The following is a 17,289-nucleotide window of genomic DNA, read 5'->3' as shown; positions in this document are numbered from 1 at the left end:
ATGTATCAGATTCATGCAGAAAGGCACTGGGAATACCACTCGTTGGTCTTGACACACTGGAAGCCGGAAACGCACGCTGTTGCGCCCGTGTAACCAGAACCACCGCACTGAGCCCAAGCGCCAACGGTTGCTCCAGAGTTAGCTGGTTGAGTCGGGACGGCGGCGGCAGTGGTGGCGGCAGCGGCAGCGGGGGCAGAGCTCAGTGCCTTGGCGGTGGGCTTGGCGGACACAGTGCTCGCGGGGGCAGCAGAGCCGGAGGAACCAGAGCTCGAGGTGCCGGACTGCCATCCACGTTCGCGGGAGAGCTCGTACCACCAGTTGCGGAGCATCCATCCGTCGAAGTCGGTGATCTGAGCGGCAGATCCAGCGAGCATAATGAAGCTGGTGACACCCGTCGGGGTCCAGTCTATATTAGGGTCAGCATTGACACGGACGATCGTGTGTATGTTATGGTCTCATGTCGGCAAGCTGAGTTGTATGTGTCATCACGTACCGTAGACTGGAAAAAGAGGTTTGTCAGCAAAGTACTTGCAAGGAAAGTCATGGCAAATAATCAAACTCACAGTCATCAAGGCCATAGGTGTGTCCAATTTCGTGCTGGAGGATGTGGGCACTGGCAGAGTCAAGGGCGCCCATGAAGTACTCGCGACCAATACGCTGACCCCAGTCGCCGCCAGCACCACCGTTCATGCCATCAGTGAGCCAGAGAGACTGGTCGTAGTGCCGGTCAGCACCAGCCGCGCACTTGCTGTAGTCGCCGTTCTGGTTGAAGAAACGACCGCAAGACTCAGCGCACTGGGGGATCCCTTCGGCGTCCTTGTCAGTGTAGACCTGGATGCCAGATGTAGAACCCTGAAGAAGGCTTTTGTCACGAACGGCCCAACCGACAACGTTGACCTTAATGTCGGTGTAGGGGAAGTTATCATAGCCATAAAGCCACTTGTACCAGCCTTGGTGGGCAGTGTTGAGGGCCTTGGCGACTTGAGTGCGCTGAGCCTCTGTGACAGAAGCACTCGATTCCCAGCGGACACAAACGTTGATGGTGCCCTTGGTGGCGATGACTTGATCCCAACCGTAGTTTTTGAAGCCGAAGAAATTAGAGTAGGTGCTCTTGCAGTGATCCCAGACCTCTTTGAGGGGAGTGACGATGTTGGAGGGAGGGCTCCAGCCGGATTGTCTCTTGATAGGACGGTTACGGGGCATATCCTCAAAAGTTCGGGCCTGAACGGGAGCGAGGGCCTGCCACACAGATCCGTCAAGGTCGGAAGTAGTTGAGATGTTCATAGCTTGGGAAGAGGCCGCAAGCGCCACAACGGCGGCAGATGTGGTAGAGAAGCGCATGGCGATGGATGAGAAAGAGAGAAAATTGACAATGTACTAAGAGAAAGAAGCGAATTTGGATCAAGAACGAATGACAAGACAATGAAGTTGGTACCAAGGACCTTGTGAAGCTGAAAATGGATGGACATAGGAGGAAAGTTTAGACGGGAAGCATCCGAAGATATACACAAACATCAACACCAGACTCCGTTAGTAAGTCATCATCGTATCAATCCAACCGAGAATTCCAAGACTCCACCTATTTACTGAGAATGTCGAATTGATTGCTGATTCGTGTATCTGCCGTGTTGGCGGGCATGGCCAAGACTTTCAACGTTCCCATTTGCTTTTCCTTGTGTCCTCGGAGCACTAAGGCCTCCGTAGTCAGAATCAAATGCGGTTGTTCCGCCTAAATTCATTGGCGGGAGAATAAGTCAGCGGGGACTGAGTGACGATGGAAGATTAAGGACCGCTTCAAGGGTGGCGTTGGGTGCCCAAGTTGGGGAACAAATCCTACGGTGTAGAGAGGGGCTTACTGGAAGTCCTTCCTTTCTCGAATGGCTGGCCGGAGATAAATAGTGCCAAGCCTGAGTGAGCAATTCTGGTGTGACATGCGGGTTCTGAATAGAGCACACAAGACTTGAGAAATCCGGGGAAGGGCAAACATGCATGAGGTGCCAAGGGGACGTTCAGTATCCCTAAAAGGCTGAGGTATCTGCCGTGAGGTGTTGTTGGCATAATTTGAAGGGCTCAAGACTAGCTCGTGGACGGCTTTGTGTTACATTTACCCGCGGATCTTGGGGTCGTCCAAACTGTCCCCAAGATCCGATGTTTACACTAACGGGCACAGAGGATGTTCTGTGTTTTCGGGTCGATCATCCGACCAAGAAAACAGACGACTGCCAGGACTCAGCTGTCTGGACTCCAATTAGAGGGGAGAAGGGCAGAAAAACAGTCCATAGACGACTCAGAAGGGGCGGAGAGCAGTTTCAACCCCATCGAAAACGAGTAATGGTGAAACAGATGATTAGAATTTGCGGGACTGACATCCACAAACCTGGTAGTTCCCTGGTCATTGCTTTTTAGTCACGTTACATAAACCAAGCGTGCCGGCATGGAGTCCCATCTTGGCAGCTCCATGGCCGAATTTGGATGGAACTCGGCGGTCGAGCGATTCCAGGCTCTTGGCGTCAACATGGTTTCCTCTTCATTGCACGATCCGCTTGGCCCAAGCAGACCAAGACTTACTATCAACGCCCATTCGTACATGTACATTATTTCGCTCTCTATGCCCAGTTGTGGTAGTAATATCCATCGGAAATGTTGCAATGTATTTGTACGATTTTGGAAAAGTGGATGGCCTCTGCGATACAGGTTCCGACGCACGAATTGATGCTGATAATCGTCTCTGTACTTGATAGGGCTGACTTTGTGCGCAACTCTCGGAATTCCCAGCACCATCGGCATCTTAGCTGGGTTGGAAAAACAGATTGAACAATCTTGATGCTCTGCAGCCATGCAGTAGTAGTAGTCAATCAGCCTCATGAACTCTATTCCGTCCGACGTCCATTAGGTAGTTGGAAATCCACGTGTGGTCTTACAATTAAGCATAATGCTTGACATTTTCCCGACCAGACTTCCACGCATCAGCTCTCGTTAAAGTTAGGCTTCTCCATTGAATCCGGAATCCGAATGCCCCACATCGACTGCATTTAATCTACACTAGTGTACTCCGTAATAATGATCAAACTCGAAAGTCAAGGGGTTTCCTCTTTTGAGGGCGGGAATCATTGCCTCTGTACCAATCACAATTGCACGTAAACGGAAACTTCCCGGGTTTAGAGGCGGGGATTCTTGAAAGGATACGAGATGCATGGGTCGAGACCCGGGAAAACCTCAATGGAATACGGATACATTTCCCGTGTATTATCTCCAGCACCCCGTCTCGACCTTTTAAGAGTAAACGAAGGAAATTGATCACTTTCATCAGAGCAAGACAACGCCACCAATGCATGACCTGAGTCTCCTGAATCTTCTTAAAGACGTTAGAGACTCCGGCATTTTCTCCTGATTGCCTGCTTAAGTAAGCTGCTGCAAGGAATTCAGCCATCCGCGCTGTCGATACAATAGCCAGATTGCAAAGCCACGGACGCACCGGACACTAGATGGGAACAACTGCACCCGTGAGGTTTTCCATGTGCAAGGGTCGATGGGATCAGTGCAATCGGTGATGGTCTACTCAAAGCTAGTCACCATGAGTAGTGTCCATCCTCAACCGTGCATCCCAGTCCACGCTTGCTACAAGCCTATATCGATATCCTCATTCTGTTGATACTGACTACTGCGCAGCGTCGGCTGACAAAATTAGTCAATAAGGGTATGCTACGGCCCAATAAAGAATCTGCAGAGGGCCTGAACCGATTAGGTGACGATAACTTCGACCTAACAGAGACTTCTCCCGTTGTTGCGTGCAGAGCGGCAAACAGGTCCTAAACGCGGTTGGTTTCGAGGTGGCTGCGAGTGTTTCCGACTGAGCTGAGTCAAGTCCTGGCATCAGGCACGAAAGGAGATGAGCAGAGTTACGAACAAGGCATAAGCTTCGAAGTGCCTTCGGTTGATAGCGCTTGATCGACTCTTCTTTCTCGGCTCACACAAAATTCGGCGACTTGTAAAGTTCAATTACTGTCGCAATCGACGCTCGGTCGTTGTGTCAAGGGCAGTTTTCCTGTTCTCGCGATTCCTAGCAATTCTCGATTACCATTCACGATGAGGAGTAAACACGATAAGAGTCACGGTTAGCTGCGACGTCGGTGACGGGGATGCGGTTTCGTCATTGTTCTCATTTTGTGCCTAAACTGTCTCCTGTGCATCATCTCAAGACATGCCGTCCGATTCTTACAGGGAAACCCCAATAACTTGCAAGGTATGTCGATCTTATAGTCCAATCATGTTGTCGGATTAGAAGTCCAATTCGACCGCGGCATATAGCCGACTGCGCAGGGGCTAATTAGGGGCCCTATTTACGATTATCGTAGCCAGCCTAACCTACGGTTAGAACCTCCTTTTTATACCTACGCAGATATTTATATAGTTTAATTAATCTCTTCGTTAACTACGGTTCGAACTAACTACTTTATAATAGGGATATTAATACTAATTAGTAATTAAATTCTACTATCGTAGATTAGTAAGGTATCTCGCTATATAAAAAAGACGACTTTTTAATACCGTACGGGATAGGAGATTCGTACTAATTAACTTTATAAAAATAAACGAAAAAGGAGGCGATTCTCGAATACCGTACGGAATTAAGTAATCGTAGCCCTTTACTACTTATAAAAGGTCGACGTTTACTACGTTAAACTACGTTAATTAACGGAACTACTTAAATAACTAGCCTTTTGCTATCGCCTCGAGTAGCTTTTTTATTAAACGATTTTTCCGTAGCCGGCCCGTAATTAAAAATTAACTAGTTAAATTAGTAAAAGTACGGTATAAAAAAGTACTGCGCGATTAAAAAAGGGGATCTCTAAATATAGACATTTTTATTTAGTAGCGAAGGTAACCCTATAGGAGTTATTAAGCTAAGAGATCTATAGTATATAGGAAAGTCTATTACTATAAAGATCTTATAAGTACGACCTTAAGCCCGCGATCTAAACGACCTCTTTATAGCTTTTTTAACTACTCCCTAAGTATTATTTAGGAATATAGTATAGGGGACGGTTTTACGAGGGAGGAGGGGATTTAGAGGTCCTAACGGCATCGAGCTAAGAGTATTATAGATCTCGGAAATTAACTAAAGAAGCTATTTAAAAATTATAAAAAGCACGAGGCTTAAGAGGCTAGAAGTATATAGGATAGCGGAAATCGGTAATTAGTAAAGATCCCGAGACTAATTACTATATCTTCTTATAGTAATATAAACGTTTACTGCTACTATTATTAAAAGGAACTATTAAAACTTACCCTTTTATATTAGATAAAAAGGAGGATCTTAGTAAGTACGATAGCTAGTAATTTAAAAAGGTAGTAATAATTATTAAAAATAGTAAAAACGAGAGTAATAGCGAGACGGCGAGAAGAAATTAAAATCTCCTAGACCTTAATAAATTCGTAAAGTAGCGAAAGTACGGATTTATTACGACCCGCGCGCAGATTAAATATATCCTTATTAAGATTAAATACGCTAACGACTACTAATATAAGTATAAATTAGAGCACGACCCTTAGCGAGTTAGGGTAAAAAAAAAGAGGACGAAACCCGATCCTAGATAGAATCCTAATCATTTATAAATAAATAAATATTAACCCGGACTATTAGGGGATATAAATATATAAAATTATAAATTAGCCTAACGGCGAGCAAATTAACGCGGTATTAATCTATTTAACTAAAGTCTATAAGAAAAAGGGGCTATAGAGGTAACCCCTATTTTACGAAATCGTAAACGACCTTAGTTACTAACTAAATAAATAGTTCGCGAGCGTAAGCTTAAGAATTATAAAAGTTATTAATAGATTCCTCTACGGGCGAGGGGTATTACTAGCGTAATTATAATTATAAGAGCTATACGAAATACTAATAGCGATAATTATAAAAAAGGAATTCGTACTATAAAACTAAGTATAGGTCGATAGAGCGTATAATCGCTTTAACGAATTTAGAAAAAGTATAAACGACTTAGATTTCCTCCTTATAATTACTAACGGAAATCTGTCGTCGCAAAAGGATATACCGGGGTAAAATATAGTACTAGAAGTACGATAATCGATAATTTTACTTATTTCGATCTATAACTCGTTACCGCTACTAATACGAAATTCGGCGCTAATTAGCTAATAAAAAAGGAGGTAGACGACCCGAAGTTATTAATAGTACGTAGCGACGCAGGGTTCGTATATAGATATTAAAAATCTAGTAGCGAATACGAAGTAATTTATAAAGCTTAAAAAGATCTTTTTAAAAAAGAAATTATACTCTAGGGGGAAGTATAAGGTCTTATAAAAAACCCTAACGATGTTTTATAATTATTACGAAAAAGTCAGAATTAGGGAACATTAGTATTATTTAGTAATTAATATCGTATTTATAAGCAAAGCCTCTAATTATTATTACGAAGCGGTACGTAATCTCGATCGAAACGACTTTTTTAGTATAATTAACGTAATCCGAAGCCGCTTCGAAACTTATAATAGGAACCTAGAGCTCCTATCTAAGTTACGAGCGAGTTTTTTTATATTTATAGCTAGGATAATAGAGGGTAAATCGCGAGTAGAGATCCTTAAAAAGCTTATCGATCGAATTAATAAGCTAATAAAAACCTAGCTAAATAAGGGGATAAACGAGTAGAAAGTCGGATATCTTTATATTATAATTTAGTATATACTAGAGGTAAAGATCACCCTATACTAGGCACCCGAAGACTACGAGACGCTCTACTCGAGGCTAAGATCTAGTTTTAATATTAAAGCGAGAATGCCGTACTAAACTTACCTCTAAATATACGACGGCCCTTATTAATAATATTAAGTCGATCGAACGTATAATAAAAAAGGAAAAGAGGCTAAATACGGCAATCGTTAGTAAAGAGGCTTAGATTTGTTAAATAGGTAGAGATTTAATTTATAGGCAGGGTAATAAAAAAAGTAATACTATATTTATAAAAAGGATAGATATTAATTAAGTAACTACTCCGAGGAAGAGCGTACTAAATCGTACGAATAGTATAAAAAGTCGAGGATAGTAAATAGTAAAACTAGCCCTCGTCGGTTTAACTAATTCCTCGTTATATATAAGGGTAGATCCGGGGGTACGGAACCTAGTAACGGTAGTTAAAGTAGCGGCCTAAAGTATATACCCCCTATAAAAGATTTAGAAAATAAAGAAGATCTTACCCCCTGTACTAACGAATTAGATTATGACGAAATAGATAATATTAACTATTTTTTTTTCGCTCCGTTAGCCTCTAGAGGATATACGAGGCTAAACGAATAAAGGATAGTAAAAGTTCTTAATAAATAGGCTTTTATTTACGGATAGTAAGGGAAGGTCCTTTAAATAACGAATACGGAGGCGGCCGAAAGGGCGAATTTAATAGGGCCGAAGCCTATTCTCTTAACGATTAAAGAGAAGACGCTCTTTTTCTTAATATTTAAAAAAAAGGAATATAGTACTAAGTATATCTAGGGGTAGCTAGAGGGGTCCTTTTTATATTACTTAGATCCCTTAAATACTAAGCTTATATAAGTATTTTATGCGAGCGAAAGGTACGGCCTAGATAATTTCTATAGGATTATCCTAAATACTAGGGCATCGTAATAGTTAATTAAAAAAAAAGGGCAATTCTAAGCGCTATAGAAGATCGTATTAATAATACTTAATATATCGACGGCGGGTATTATAAAGATTAGTTTCGGCCTAGGTAAGGAAATCGTTACCCTAAGTATAGTAGAAATAGAGACGCACTTCGGAACGATAACTTTCTATATTTTACTTATTAATACCCTATTTCTCTTATATTTAAAAGATATAGATCTACTAAGTATTATATTTAATAATACGAGGAATAGAATCTTTAATAATAAGTACTTCGAGATAGTTAAATAACGATAGGGGTATGCGTTTATAAAGCTTACTAATAATACGAAGTCGATTAATTACTTAACGGAAAGTGAGCTTAGAAAACTATATTAGAGATTTGGGTACCCGTTAGTTACGAGGCTATATAACCTCTTAAAGTAATTAGGTAATAATAATATCGAAATAGGGGCGCTAGAGTAGTTAACGAAAGTGTGCTACTAATACTAAATAAATGCGCAGAGCCTACGCAAATTCAAGTTTAAATTGCGTAATAAGCTTAACTTTAACTAGGAAATCGTCGTCAATATCTTCTATTTAAATAGTCGGCTAGTACTATATATAATCGACGTAGCTATATCTTTTTAAGTAAAGTAATTCCTCTGGGATCTATAAGTAAAGATAGTATAGGTAGCCCTACGAAAAAGCTAGATCGATATATACTAAGGACCGCTAGACGGCATTAGAACTAACGCTAGTACTAGCTTTAAGTTAGTAAAATTTAGGGATAATACGACGGCCTATAGTATATAGCTAAAAGTCGTACCTATTAAAGCGTACTATAGTATTAAAAAGGTAGAGAGGGTATATTAGTAATTAAAAAGGGCGTTTAGAATTATTAAAAAGGAAAATCCGGATTTTATTAACGACAAATGCCTCTAGATAGTACTTAAATACTATAACGATACTATAGGGCCTAACGGACTTATACTAACGCTATTAGTATTTAGAGCATATTTAAGAACGACCTTAGCCTCGCTACCGTTACTAAGTATAAGCTAACGAGCCTAAGTAATTAAAAAAGTAATATAGGGACTGCGCGAGGTAAGTATAAAAAAGTAAGTTAACGAGGTAATTACTACGCGCAATAGGCCCGATATAGGGGATAATCTAGATATATTACTAAATTCGGAGGTACGAGTATAGTGCGAAATTACTTAATAGTAGGCTAGGCTATATAAGTTAATTTTTATTAACGAGCGCTCTTATATAGTCGCGAGAGATCGTAACTAGCTACTCGAAGTATTAATTACGGTAGTTAAACCGTACTATATAGATCCTAACGAGGTAATTTCTAACTTATAAAAAGAAAAAGAGCTAGGGGAAACTATATAACCCGCGGTAGAAGTATAGGAAATTATTCTTAACAAAATCGTCGTAGTAGTACTAATAGACGACAAGGAAGAGGAAATTGCTAAAAGGGTATTAATACTACCGGCGAGACGTCGTAGAAAACTACGACGGTAAGCCCTAACGCGGTAATTTATTACTAGCGACGAGGTAATTAATACCTTTTATATAATAAAAGAGAAAGCCGATTTCGAGTTAGTAGTTAAACTATATAAAAAAGGCGTAATTATAATTACTAGAGAACCGTATAAGAGATTAGATCTTATTAAAATAAATACTCTTTGCGATCGAGGGGTCTATCGATTTATCCTATACGACCTAGAAAAATATATAAACCTCTATATATTTAAATTACGAATAGTTCGTAAGATTAAAGGGAAAGGAACACCCTAGCCGTACGAGAAGTTTAGATACGTAATTTAAGAGTATAGTAACGTCGAAAAGGCAACGCTACTTATATAATCGCTTATTATATAGCGCTATAGCTAACGATTAATAATAATACTAATAGTATTATTACGGAAAAAGGGATACGAGATTTAGAGCCGTAATATTACCTAGGCCTATACCCAATCGGCTATAGGGCTTATAAGGAAAATCCTAGCCTATTTACCGAAGGAAATAGTTAGTAAGTACCTAAAAGGTACGATTATTAAAGTGCTTAAGCTACTATATAGGCTCGCAGAATCGGGCACTTATTAGTAGGCTACTTATTACGATTTTTATATTAATTAACTATTAATAGTTACCTCTACGTACGACCCGTGCTTATTAGTTACGGAGTACGAAGGCAACTAATTTAGGATTATTAGAATATAGACTAATAATATATTAGGCCTATTTAATATTAATTTTATAAAAAAAGAGGATAAGGAGCTCTAGAAAGCGGGCTTCGTAGCGAAGCTAAAAGAGGTCCTTATAATAAATACCCCCTTAGTATTTAATAGCGGGATTTTTATAATTAAAAGGGAAACCGTCGTTTTTTAATAAAAGGGGTAGGGCGAGAAGATTAACCTCGTTAATCTAAACATAACTAATGTTAAGAAGCGGTATAAGGCTAAGCTCGTACGAGGGGTATATATTATAAATATTTATTAGCCCGAAGCGATTTTTAACTACGCTAAGGTAGCGTAAGTTATAAATCTTACTAAACGAGACGTTAAGGTATTTAATAAGCGGCTTAAGTAGTAATAAACGAATCTCGATCGAGGTCTCGTTTATTACCCGATCGACCTTATAATTAATAAGCTCTACGTTTTTATTAATAGGTTATTTACGAATAATAACGACCTTATTTTATAATTAGGGTATATTATTATCTTAGCTAACGAGAGTATAAGCGAGAGCGAATTTACTATATATAGTAATATAATTTATTATTTATTAACTAAAAGTAAGCGGGTAACGAGAAGTATATTAGTATTAGAGGTCTATAGTATAGTTAACGGCGTTAACCGCTCTTATACGATTTTAATAACGCTAAGGAAAATTACTAATCGAATTAGCTTTTTACTTATTCTAACGGTTATTTATATAAATTCCTACTCGCTATACGAATACTTTATTAAATTAGGAACGACGAAGGAAAAGAGGCTTATAATCGATATTATAGCCCTTAGGTAATCGTACGAAAGGTATAAAATACTTAAGATCCGTTAGATTAATAATAAAAATAACCTCGCAAACGCTTTTATAAAAGTAGTACTAAATAAGGGATTAAAATAATTCGTAAGTAATAAAAAAGTTACTATACAAATAGAGGGATAGGTTATACGAAAAGAGTAAAAAAAAGGGGGAAAAAGAGACGACTTAGTAAACGGGCCCGAGGTCGAATTATACCTCTAACTATAGTAGTTAAATCGATAAAAAAAAGAGAAAGTTAGTATTAAATTAGAAATCTAATTTAACCGCGGTATATAGCCGACTGCGCAGGGGCTAATTAGGGGCCCTATTTACGATTATCGTAGCTAGCCTAACCTATAATTAGAACCTCCTTTTTATACCTATATAAGTATTTATATAGTTTAATTGATCTCTTCGTTAACTACGGTTCGAACTAACTACCCTATAATAGGGATACTAATATATGTTGATGATCTTGTGATTGATGTGCCATATGCTTGGTTCTTCAAGGTCCAACCTCAAACACTCCCGTCTAATTTTAAACCATCCGAAGAGCCGGAGGCACTATGTTGATCGCCATTTGCCTCAGAATAAGGTAGTCTGAGCTTCTATCGTCTTCCAGTTAGTGAGTCACGATATGACTACATATTACAAAAGAGATTGATTCGTCGAATACTGCCAGAGTGATGTGGTTCTAATTACCCTAATATCTTTATTCTCATCATTGAGTTGAACTCAGTTTGTTCTCAAGGTTCTGTGAACCCCGTTTCAACATCATCCGCTCCGCGCAGCAACCCCAGGGACTTTCTTTTTTCTCAAGAAGCTGAACCATTTCTACATTTCCACCATCGCTCCAACTCATTTAAAATTTGGGAAGAAGTGTCAATAATAGTCTAACAACCTGCAACATGCGACCCACCAAGGCTCTTTTCGTACTATTCGGCGCATCTAGCGCATCGGCTGCCACCATTCTGCGACAGGCTGACGGTATTGATTTCGGCAAATGCACGCCAACAATGGATTTTCAACTGGGCCGCACTGGGCGCAAGCCGGATCAAGGCACCTTCTTACCAACTGACCCTCTCGTAGCCAAGGATCAACAAGACGCGCTGAATCCAAACATTATCACAAACCGAATTCGCGATCAGCTCACCAACGTATGTGAGGCGACTCAGGCTGCAAAAGACCAGTGTCAGCAGGCTAAGGCTCAGGTCTCTGCGGCAGGCATCAAAGATGCTTCTGCTGCGACCATGTTCAACAGTGCCATGGGTTTCTAGGGAGGAAAGCCAATGGTCTGATTACTTCGTTGGGGGTTGCGGGATGAACTGGAAAGTTGGGTTGTACTCTGACCCCCCAATCGCCTACATTTCAAGTCTCAGAGTCAGGTCGAATGGCTCGGCTGAACAGTCCGTAACACATTGTATGCAATTCGGCGGCAGTTCAAATGTTCTAAATGCAGAAGCTTGGGTGCGGATCTCACACGGAGAGAGCGGATGCAAGGGAAAGCACCATTGGACATAGGTGTGACTTGATAAAGGAAACGAATCAAACTATTGCCTGCATATACAGTCAAGCCCTCCAAACCCAGGAATCAGTTATCTAAGGCCTCAGTGTGTGAAGATGTTGACAAAAGTACAAAGGTAAGTATTTTTCCCTTTCGAGTGTGACTCAGCTTGTTCGAGGACATGGAATAGATGTTTCGTCCGCGAGATCAAAATCTTGGCTCTTTTAAGCCTCTGATATTTCTATTAATCAGACGAACCATGTTTAAGAGGAGCGATCTGCGTTGAAAATGCTATTCTCAAAGATTTCATTTGACAGGATTCTTAGTCCAAGGCGAAGCATCCTACTATTGCCGTATATTGAAATATGGTTAACCGAGGATAAAATGCAGGAAACCCTTACTTATTTATTGGAAAGCGAGGATCATGAAATCTCCCCAAAACAGTAGTGTTCCATTGCTTGTGGTGGTACATGATCTCTAAGCTATTCCATCTGATACTTTTGTCAAAGGTCGTGGGCTCAGTGCTGTGTGGATTTGTGAGGCATGCAGACGTGTACGTTATTTCTGAAGTTGTCGTCGGGGCGCGATGCTAGGACCTTCCACCTAGTACATCAAGGCGAGTCTGGGCGAGTTATCAATTAGCTGCCTGGTCAGAAAATTAGACCCGATAGGAGAGTATCGAAGTGAGGAGAGAGCTTCAAGAGGAGAATGGGAAGGACAACGGTTCCAGAGGACCCACGAGATTTGAGGGCGGTGAATGCACATCAGTGTTGGTGCCATCGTTTCATCCACCATCCGATATTCATTTCATTGGAAAGCCCCAAGCTGGTCCAAACTGGTGGAAATCCATCAGCCAAGCGCTAGAGACTCATACTTGTTCGGTCGCATTCATTAGAAGTCCGGTGGCTGCCTGGACGGGACATGCTCGTAACCCCGCTAAACCCCGCGCACTTCGTGTGGACCAGACAAAAAGTATTGAACGAGACAACAGACAAAACAGTTCCCGGACTTCTAGCCACGGCGCTAATGCCTTTGCTTCTCGAACTATTACATTCTTCAATGCTCAAACTGTTCATGCCAGATGCTAAGAACATAATTGGAATTGGGACCGTTATGATAAGTCAAACCACCCACTTTTGGCCCACCCCCCCTTTTGGCCCACCCTATTTTGGTAGGGCTACACCAAAACCTACTATTTTTAATTATATACTTAACTAGCTTATTTATTTGTTTTTTTTTATTCTGCCTTTGCTGGTTGCTCGGGCGGTTCTCAATATCGATTACACAGTATTAATACACAGTATCAATGGATACTCCCACTATCTCGATAGACCATTTTTTTTAGATTTTCTAACTTTTTAACTTTCCCTCTTATAAAGTTCACAACCACGGATCATTAACGGCGATCTAGCTTATTTATATGTATTAAATTATATCAAAAATACATTAAGTAGAACATTAGTTAAATTTAAAGAGTATAGTATTTTTATAATTATATACTAGGTCTTTATTACGTAATAATACTAAAGCCTTAAATACTAAAAAGTATATAGTTAAGAAGTATTATTTTAAATCTAAATAACTTAAGTAATGCTCAGTTATATACGCTGAAATGTAGCTATATATAACTTATTTATATAGATTTTTTAAAAATATCTTTTTTTAATTAGTAGTATTTTTTCTCGCTTAGTAATATTAAGTTAAAATTTCCCCATAGTAAATTTTGTATGGGGAAAATTAAACTTACTATAGCTATATAAGTATAATTAGATAATATGAATAACTAGTATATATAGTACATTTAAGTATAAATAACCTAAATAAAGTTAATTTTTCTTTTTTTAATTATAAATAAAAGATTTATGTAAGGTTTTTAAATGTTAGTATATACTAGTAATTTGTATACAAACACTAACATTTCTCTAACTTTAGCTTTAAGTTACTATAACTACTTTGATACTTATTACTACGTAATATAGTATTTTGTTATATAAATAATATCTATTTTGCTACCTATATAGTAAATACGATAAATAAATATATAAAAGTGGATTTATTAGACGTGTAATAAGATGTAGAATATTTGGTGTAAAAGGGGGTAAAAGGGTGGGCCAAAAGGGGGGGTGGGCCAGAAGGGGGTCTTTTGACTCAAATGATTCACAACACCATACAGGGACGATATGACGAGCAACCCATCGTAGAACGCGACATGGTAGGCTTATTTGTTGCTCATGGCTCCGAGAAGGAAGCCGCGTAAGGAGAAGCACTAGACCAGCAGGATCTTCTACGATGCTGTTCTTGATCATATTTCCTCACGTAAAGTAGTATACGCTCACTTGCAGGCCGAAATAGACACAGGCATCATCATCGCCCGCTTCTGATAATTGAAGCAAGAAAGCCTCGTATCTCTAGGCACTCATTAGGAAAGGCTATAGATTATGGCCGCCCGCAACAGCTTTGCTGCCCAAGGTCTCCGAACAAGACGAGGTGTGTCACGTGTGTGGGATTCACGTTTCCCCAGAAACCAACGTCGTATGGCCACTTTGGACCATTACGAGAAATAAGAAGGTCCTTGGATAGGATTTCGGTCTTTGACCTAATCTGGTGAGTTGCTATTCCTTCAGAGATATGGCGGCTGAGGTATTGGGCCAGCAGGTTATAATTGGCTTTGTTTCTGGAAGTCGATATGAGTGTTTGAGCAAAACCATCGCCAGAATTGAGTTGAACAAAGTTATTGTTCAGGTGAGTCTGGCTAGAACATTCTTCGAGTCTTTCCTGTTCAACTTGACAAGGGCGAGCGCTTTAATTACCAACTGGACTTGGCTTCACCAATCATAGTTGATGTCCTGGAAGTTGGAATTACCCTTCTTGGACCCTACAGACTGTTGGGATTCCTCGGACGTTCTATTCTTCATTCAAAGCGACTTGTATGTGAGGGTCGCACGACGAGCCTAGATCGCCCAAAGATAGATTCGTTGAAGCTGGTAACATGAGAAAGTAATTTTACCGTGGGGTGCGTTAATGGTCCGAGCAATCGATCGCGAGAAGGTATTCCAATGAGTAAGGTTGTCGGATTGGAAGTCCAATTCGACCGCGGCATACAGCCGACTGCGCAGGGGCTAATTAGGGGCCCTATTTACGATTATCGTAACTAGCCTAACCTATAGTTAGAACCTCTTTTTTATACCTATATAAATATCTAGATAGTTTAATTAATCTCTTTATTAACTACGGTTCGAACTAACTACTTTATAATAGGAATACTAATACTAATTAGTAATTAAATTCTACTATTATAAATTGGTAAAGTATCTCGCTACGTAAAAGAGACGACCTCTTAATACTATATAGGATAGGAGATTCGTACTAATTAACCTTATAAAAATAGATAAAAAAGGAGGCGATTCTTAAATACCGCACGGAATTAAGTAATTATAGCCCTTTATTACTTACGAAAGGTCGACGTTTATTATATTAAATTATATTAATTAATAGAACTACTTAAGTAACTAGCCTTTTACCGTCGCCCCGAGTAGCTTTTTTACTAAACGACTTTTCTATAGCCGGCCCGCGATTAGAAATTAACTAAGTAATAAAAGGGATCGCTAGTAAGTAATAATTACTTAACCGTAATTAAGCTATAAAAAAGACTACTTAAAAAATATAAAATAGGGTACCGAGAGGCTATAAAAGATAAAATCTTTAAAGTATCTAACCCTATTACGTACGAATAATAAGTAGGTATTTTTAGTAATTTTTTTAAAATATACGATCTTATAAAAAAGAGGGCTTAATTTCGTTAACTATACTTAACGGCCTATACGGTTCCTAATAGCCTATATAGCTCTTCTACGAGCTACCTAGCGTTTATTTTTAACTATTCTTATAGAATACTACCCTAGAGGAGGTAGGTCGAGGAAAGAAGCTATTTAGAGATTATAGAGAGCACGAGGCTTAAGAGGCTAGAAGTATATAGGATAGCGGAAATCGGTAACTAATAAAGATCCTAAGACTAATTACTATATCTTCTTATAGTAATATAAACGTCTGCCGCTACTATTATAAAAAGGAACTATTAAAACCTACCTTTTTATACTAAATAAAAAGGAGGATCTTAGTAAGTACGATAGCTAGCGATTTAAAAAGGTAATAATAATCGCTAAAAATAATAAAAACGAGAGTAGTAGTAAGACGGCAAGAAGAAGTAGGAATCTCTTAGACCCTAATAAATTCGTTAAGTAGCGAAAGCACGGATTTATTATAACTAATATACGGATTAAATATATCTTTATTAAGATTAAATACGCTAGCGACCGCTAATATAAGTATAAGCTAGAGTACGACCCTTAGCGAGTTAGGGTAAAAAAGAAGAGGACGAAACCCGATCTTAAATAGAATCTTAATCCTTTATAAATAAGTAAATATTAACCCGGATTATTAGGGGACGTAGATATATAAAATCGCAGATTAGCCTAATAGTAAGTAAATTAACATAGTATTAATCTATTTAACTAAGGTTTATAAAAAAAAAGGGCTATAGGGGTAACCCCTATTTTATAAGATCGTAAATAACCTTAGTTACTAAGTAAATAAATAGTTCGTAAGCGCAAGCCTGGGAATTACGAAAGTAATTAATAGATTCCTCTATAGGCGAGGGGTATTACTAGCGTAATTATAATTATAAGAGCTATACGAAATACTAGTAGCGATAATTATAAAAAAGGAATTCGTACTATAGAACTAGGTATAGGTCGATAGAGCGTATAATCGCTTTAACGAATTTAGAAAAAGGGTAAACGACCTAGATTTCCTCCCTATAATTACTAATAGAAATCTATTATTATAAAAGGATATACTAAGGTAAAATATAGTACTAGAAGTACGATAATTAATAATTCTACTTATTTCGATTTATAACTCGTTACTATTACTAATACGAAATTCGGCGCCGATTAGCTAATAAAAAAGAAGGTAGACGACCCGAAGTTACTAATAGTACGTAGCGACGTAGGGTTCGTATATAGATATTAAAAATCTAGTAGCAAATACGAGGTAATTTATAGACCTTAAAAAGATCTTTTTAAAAGAGAAATTATACTTTAGGGGGAAGTATAAGGTTTTATAAAAAACC

General features: G+C 39.0%; 4 protein-coding genes across 4 annotated transcripts; 2 read left to right on the top strand and 2 right to left on the bottom strand.

Moving 5' to 3' along the window:
- Positions 1-11: 11 nt before the first annotated feature.
- On the bottom strand, positions 12-1,341 carry CLUP02_15939 (cellulose-binding family II protein; the record flags this gene model as incomplete). The annotated part of the gene is made up of 3 exons (XM_049294863.1): positions 12-406; positions 494-499; positions 564-1,341. 3 exons carry the CDS (start codon positions 1,339-1,341, stop codon positions 12-14), a joined length of 1,179 nt encoding a protein of 392 aa, XP_049152010.1.
- A 238-nt stretch (positions 1,342-1,579) lies between these two features.
- Positions 1,580-2,943, bottom strand: CLUP02_15938 (uncharacterized protein; the record flags this gene model as incomplete). The annotated part of the gene is made up of 8 exons (XM_049294862.1): positions 1,580-1,689; positions 1,857-1,921; positions 1,986-2,035; positions 2,103-2,157; positions 2,218-2,286; positions 2,411-2,606; positions 2,661-2,828; positions 2,910-2,943. The coding sequence occupies 8 exons, from the start codon at positions 2,941-2,943 to the stop codon at positions 1,580-1,582; spliced, it is 747 nt and encodes a 248-aa protein (XP_049152009.1).
- Positions 2,944-11,562: 8,619 nt separating this feature from the next.
- CLUP02_15937 (uncharacterized protein) lies at positions 11,563-11,931 on the top strand (the record flags this gene model as incomplete). The annotated part of the gene is made up of 1 exon (XM_049294861.1): positions 11,563-11,931. One exon carries the CDS (start codon positions 11,563-11,565, stop codon positions 11,929-11,931), a length of 369 nt encoding a protein of 122 aa, XP_049152008.1.
- Positions 11,932-14,786: 2,855 nt separating this feature from the next.
- CLUP02_15936 (cytochrome P450 86A1) lies at positions 14,787-14,996 on the top strand (the record flags this gene model as incomplete). The annotated part of the gene is made up of 1 exon (XM_049294860.1): positions 14,787-14,996. One exon carries the CDS (start codon positions 14,787-14,789, stop codon positions 14,994-14,996), a length of 210 nt encoding a protein of 69 aa, XP_049152007.1.
- Positions 14,997-17,289: the final 2,293 nt, after the last annotated feature.

This window comes from Colletotrichum lupini, chromosome 9 (assembly GCF_023278565.1).
Source record: "Colletotrichum lupini chromosome 9, complete sequence".
Lineage (NCBI taxonomy): Eukaryota > Fungi > Ascomycota > Sordariomycetes > Glomerellales > Glomerellaceae > Colletotrichum > Colletotrichum lupini.
Note: the sequence above shows the minus strand (reverse complement) of the source record. Positions and strands in the feature narration are given on the sequence as shown.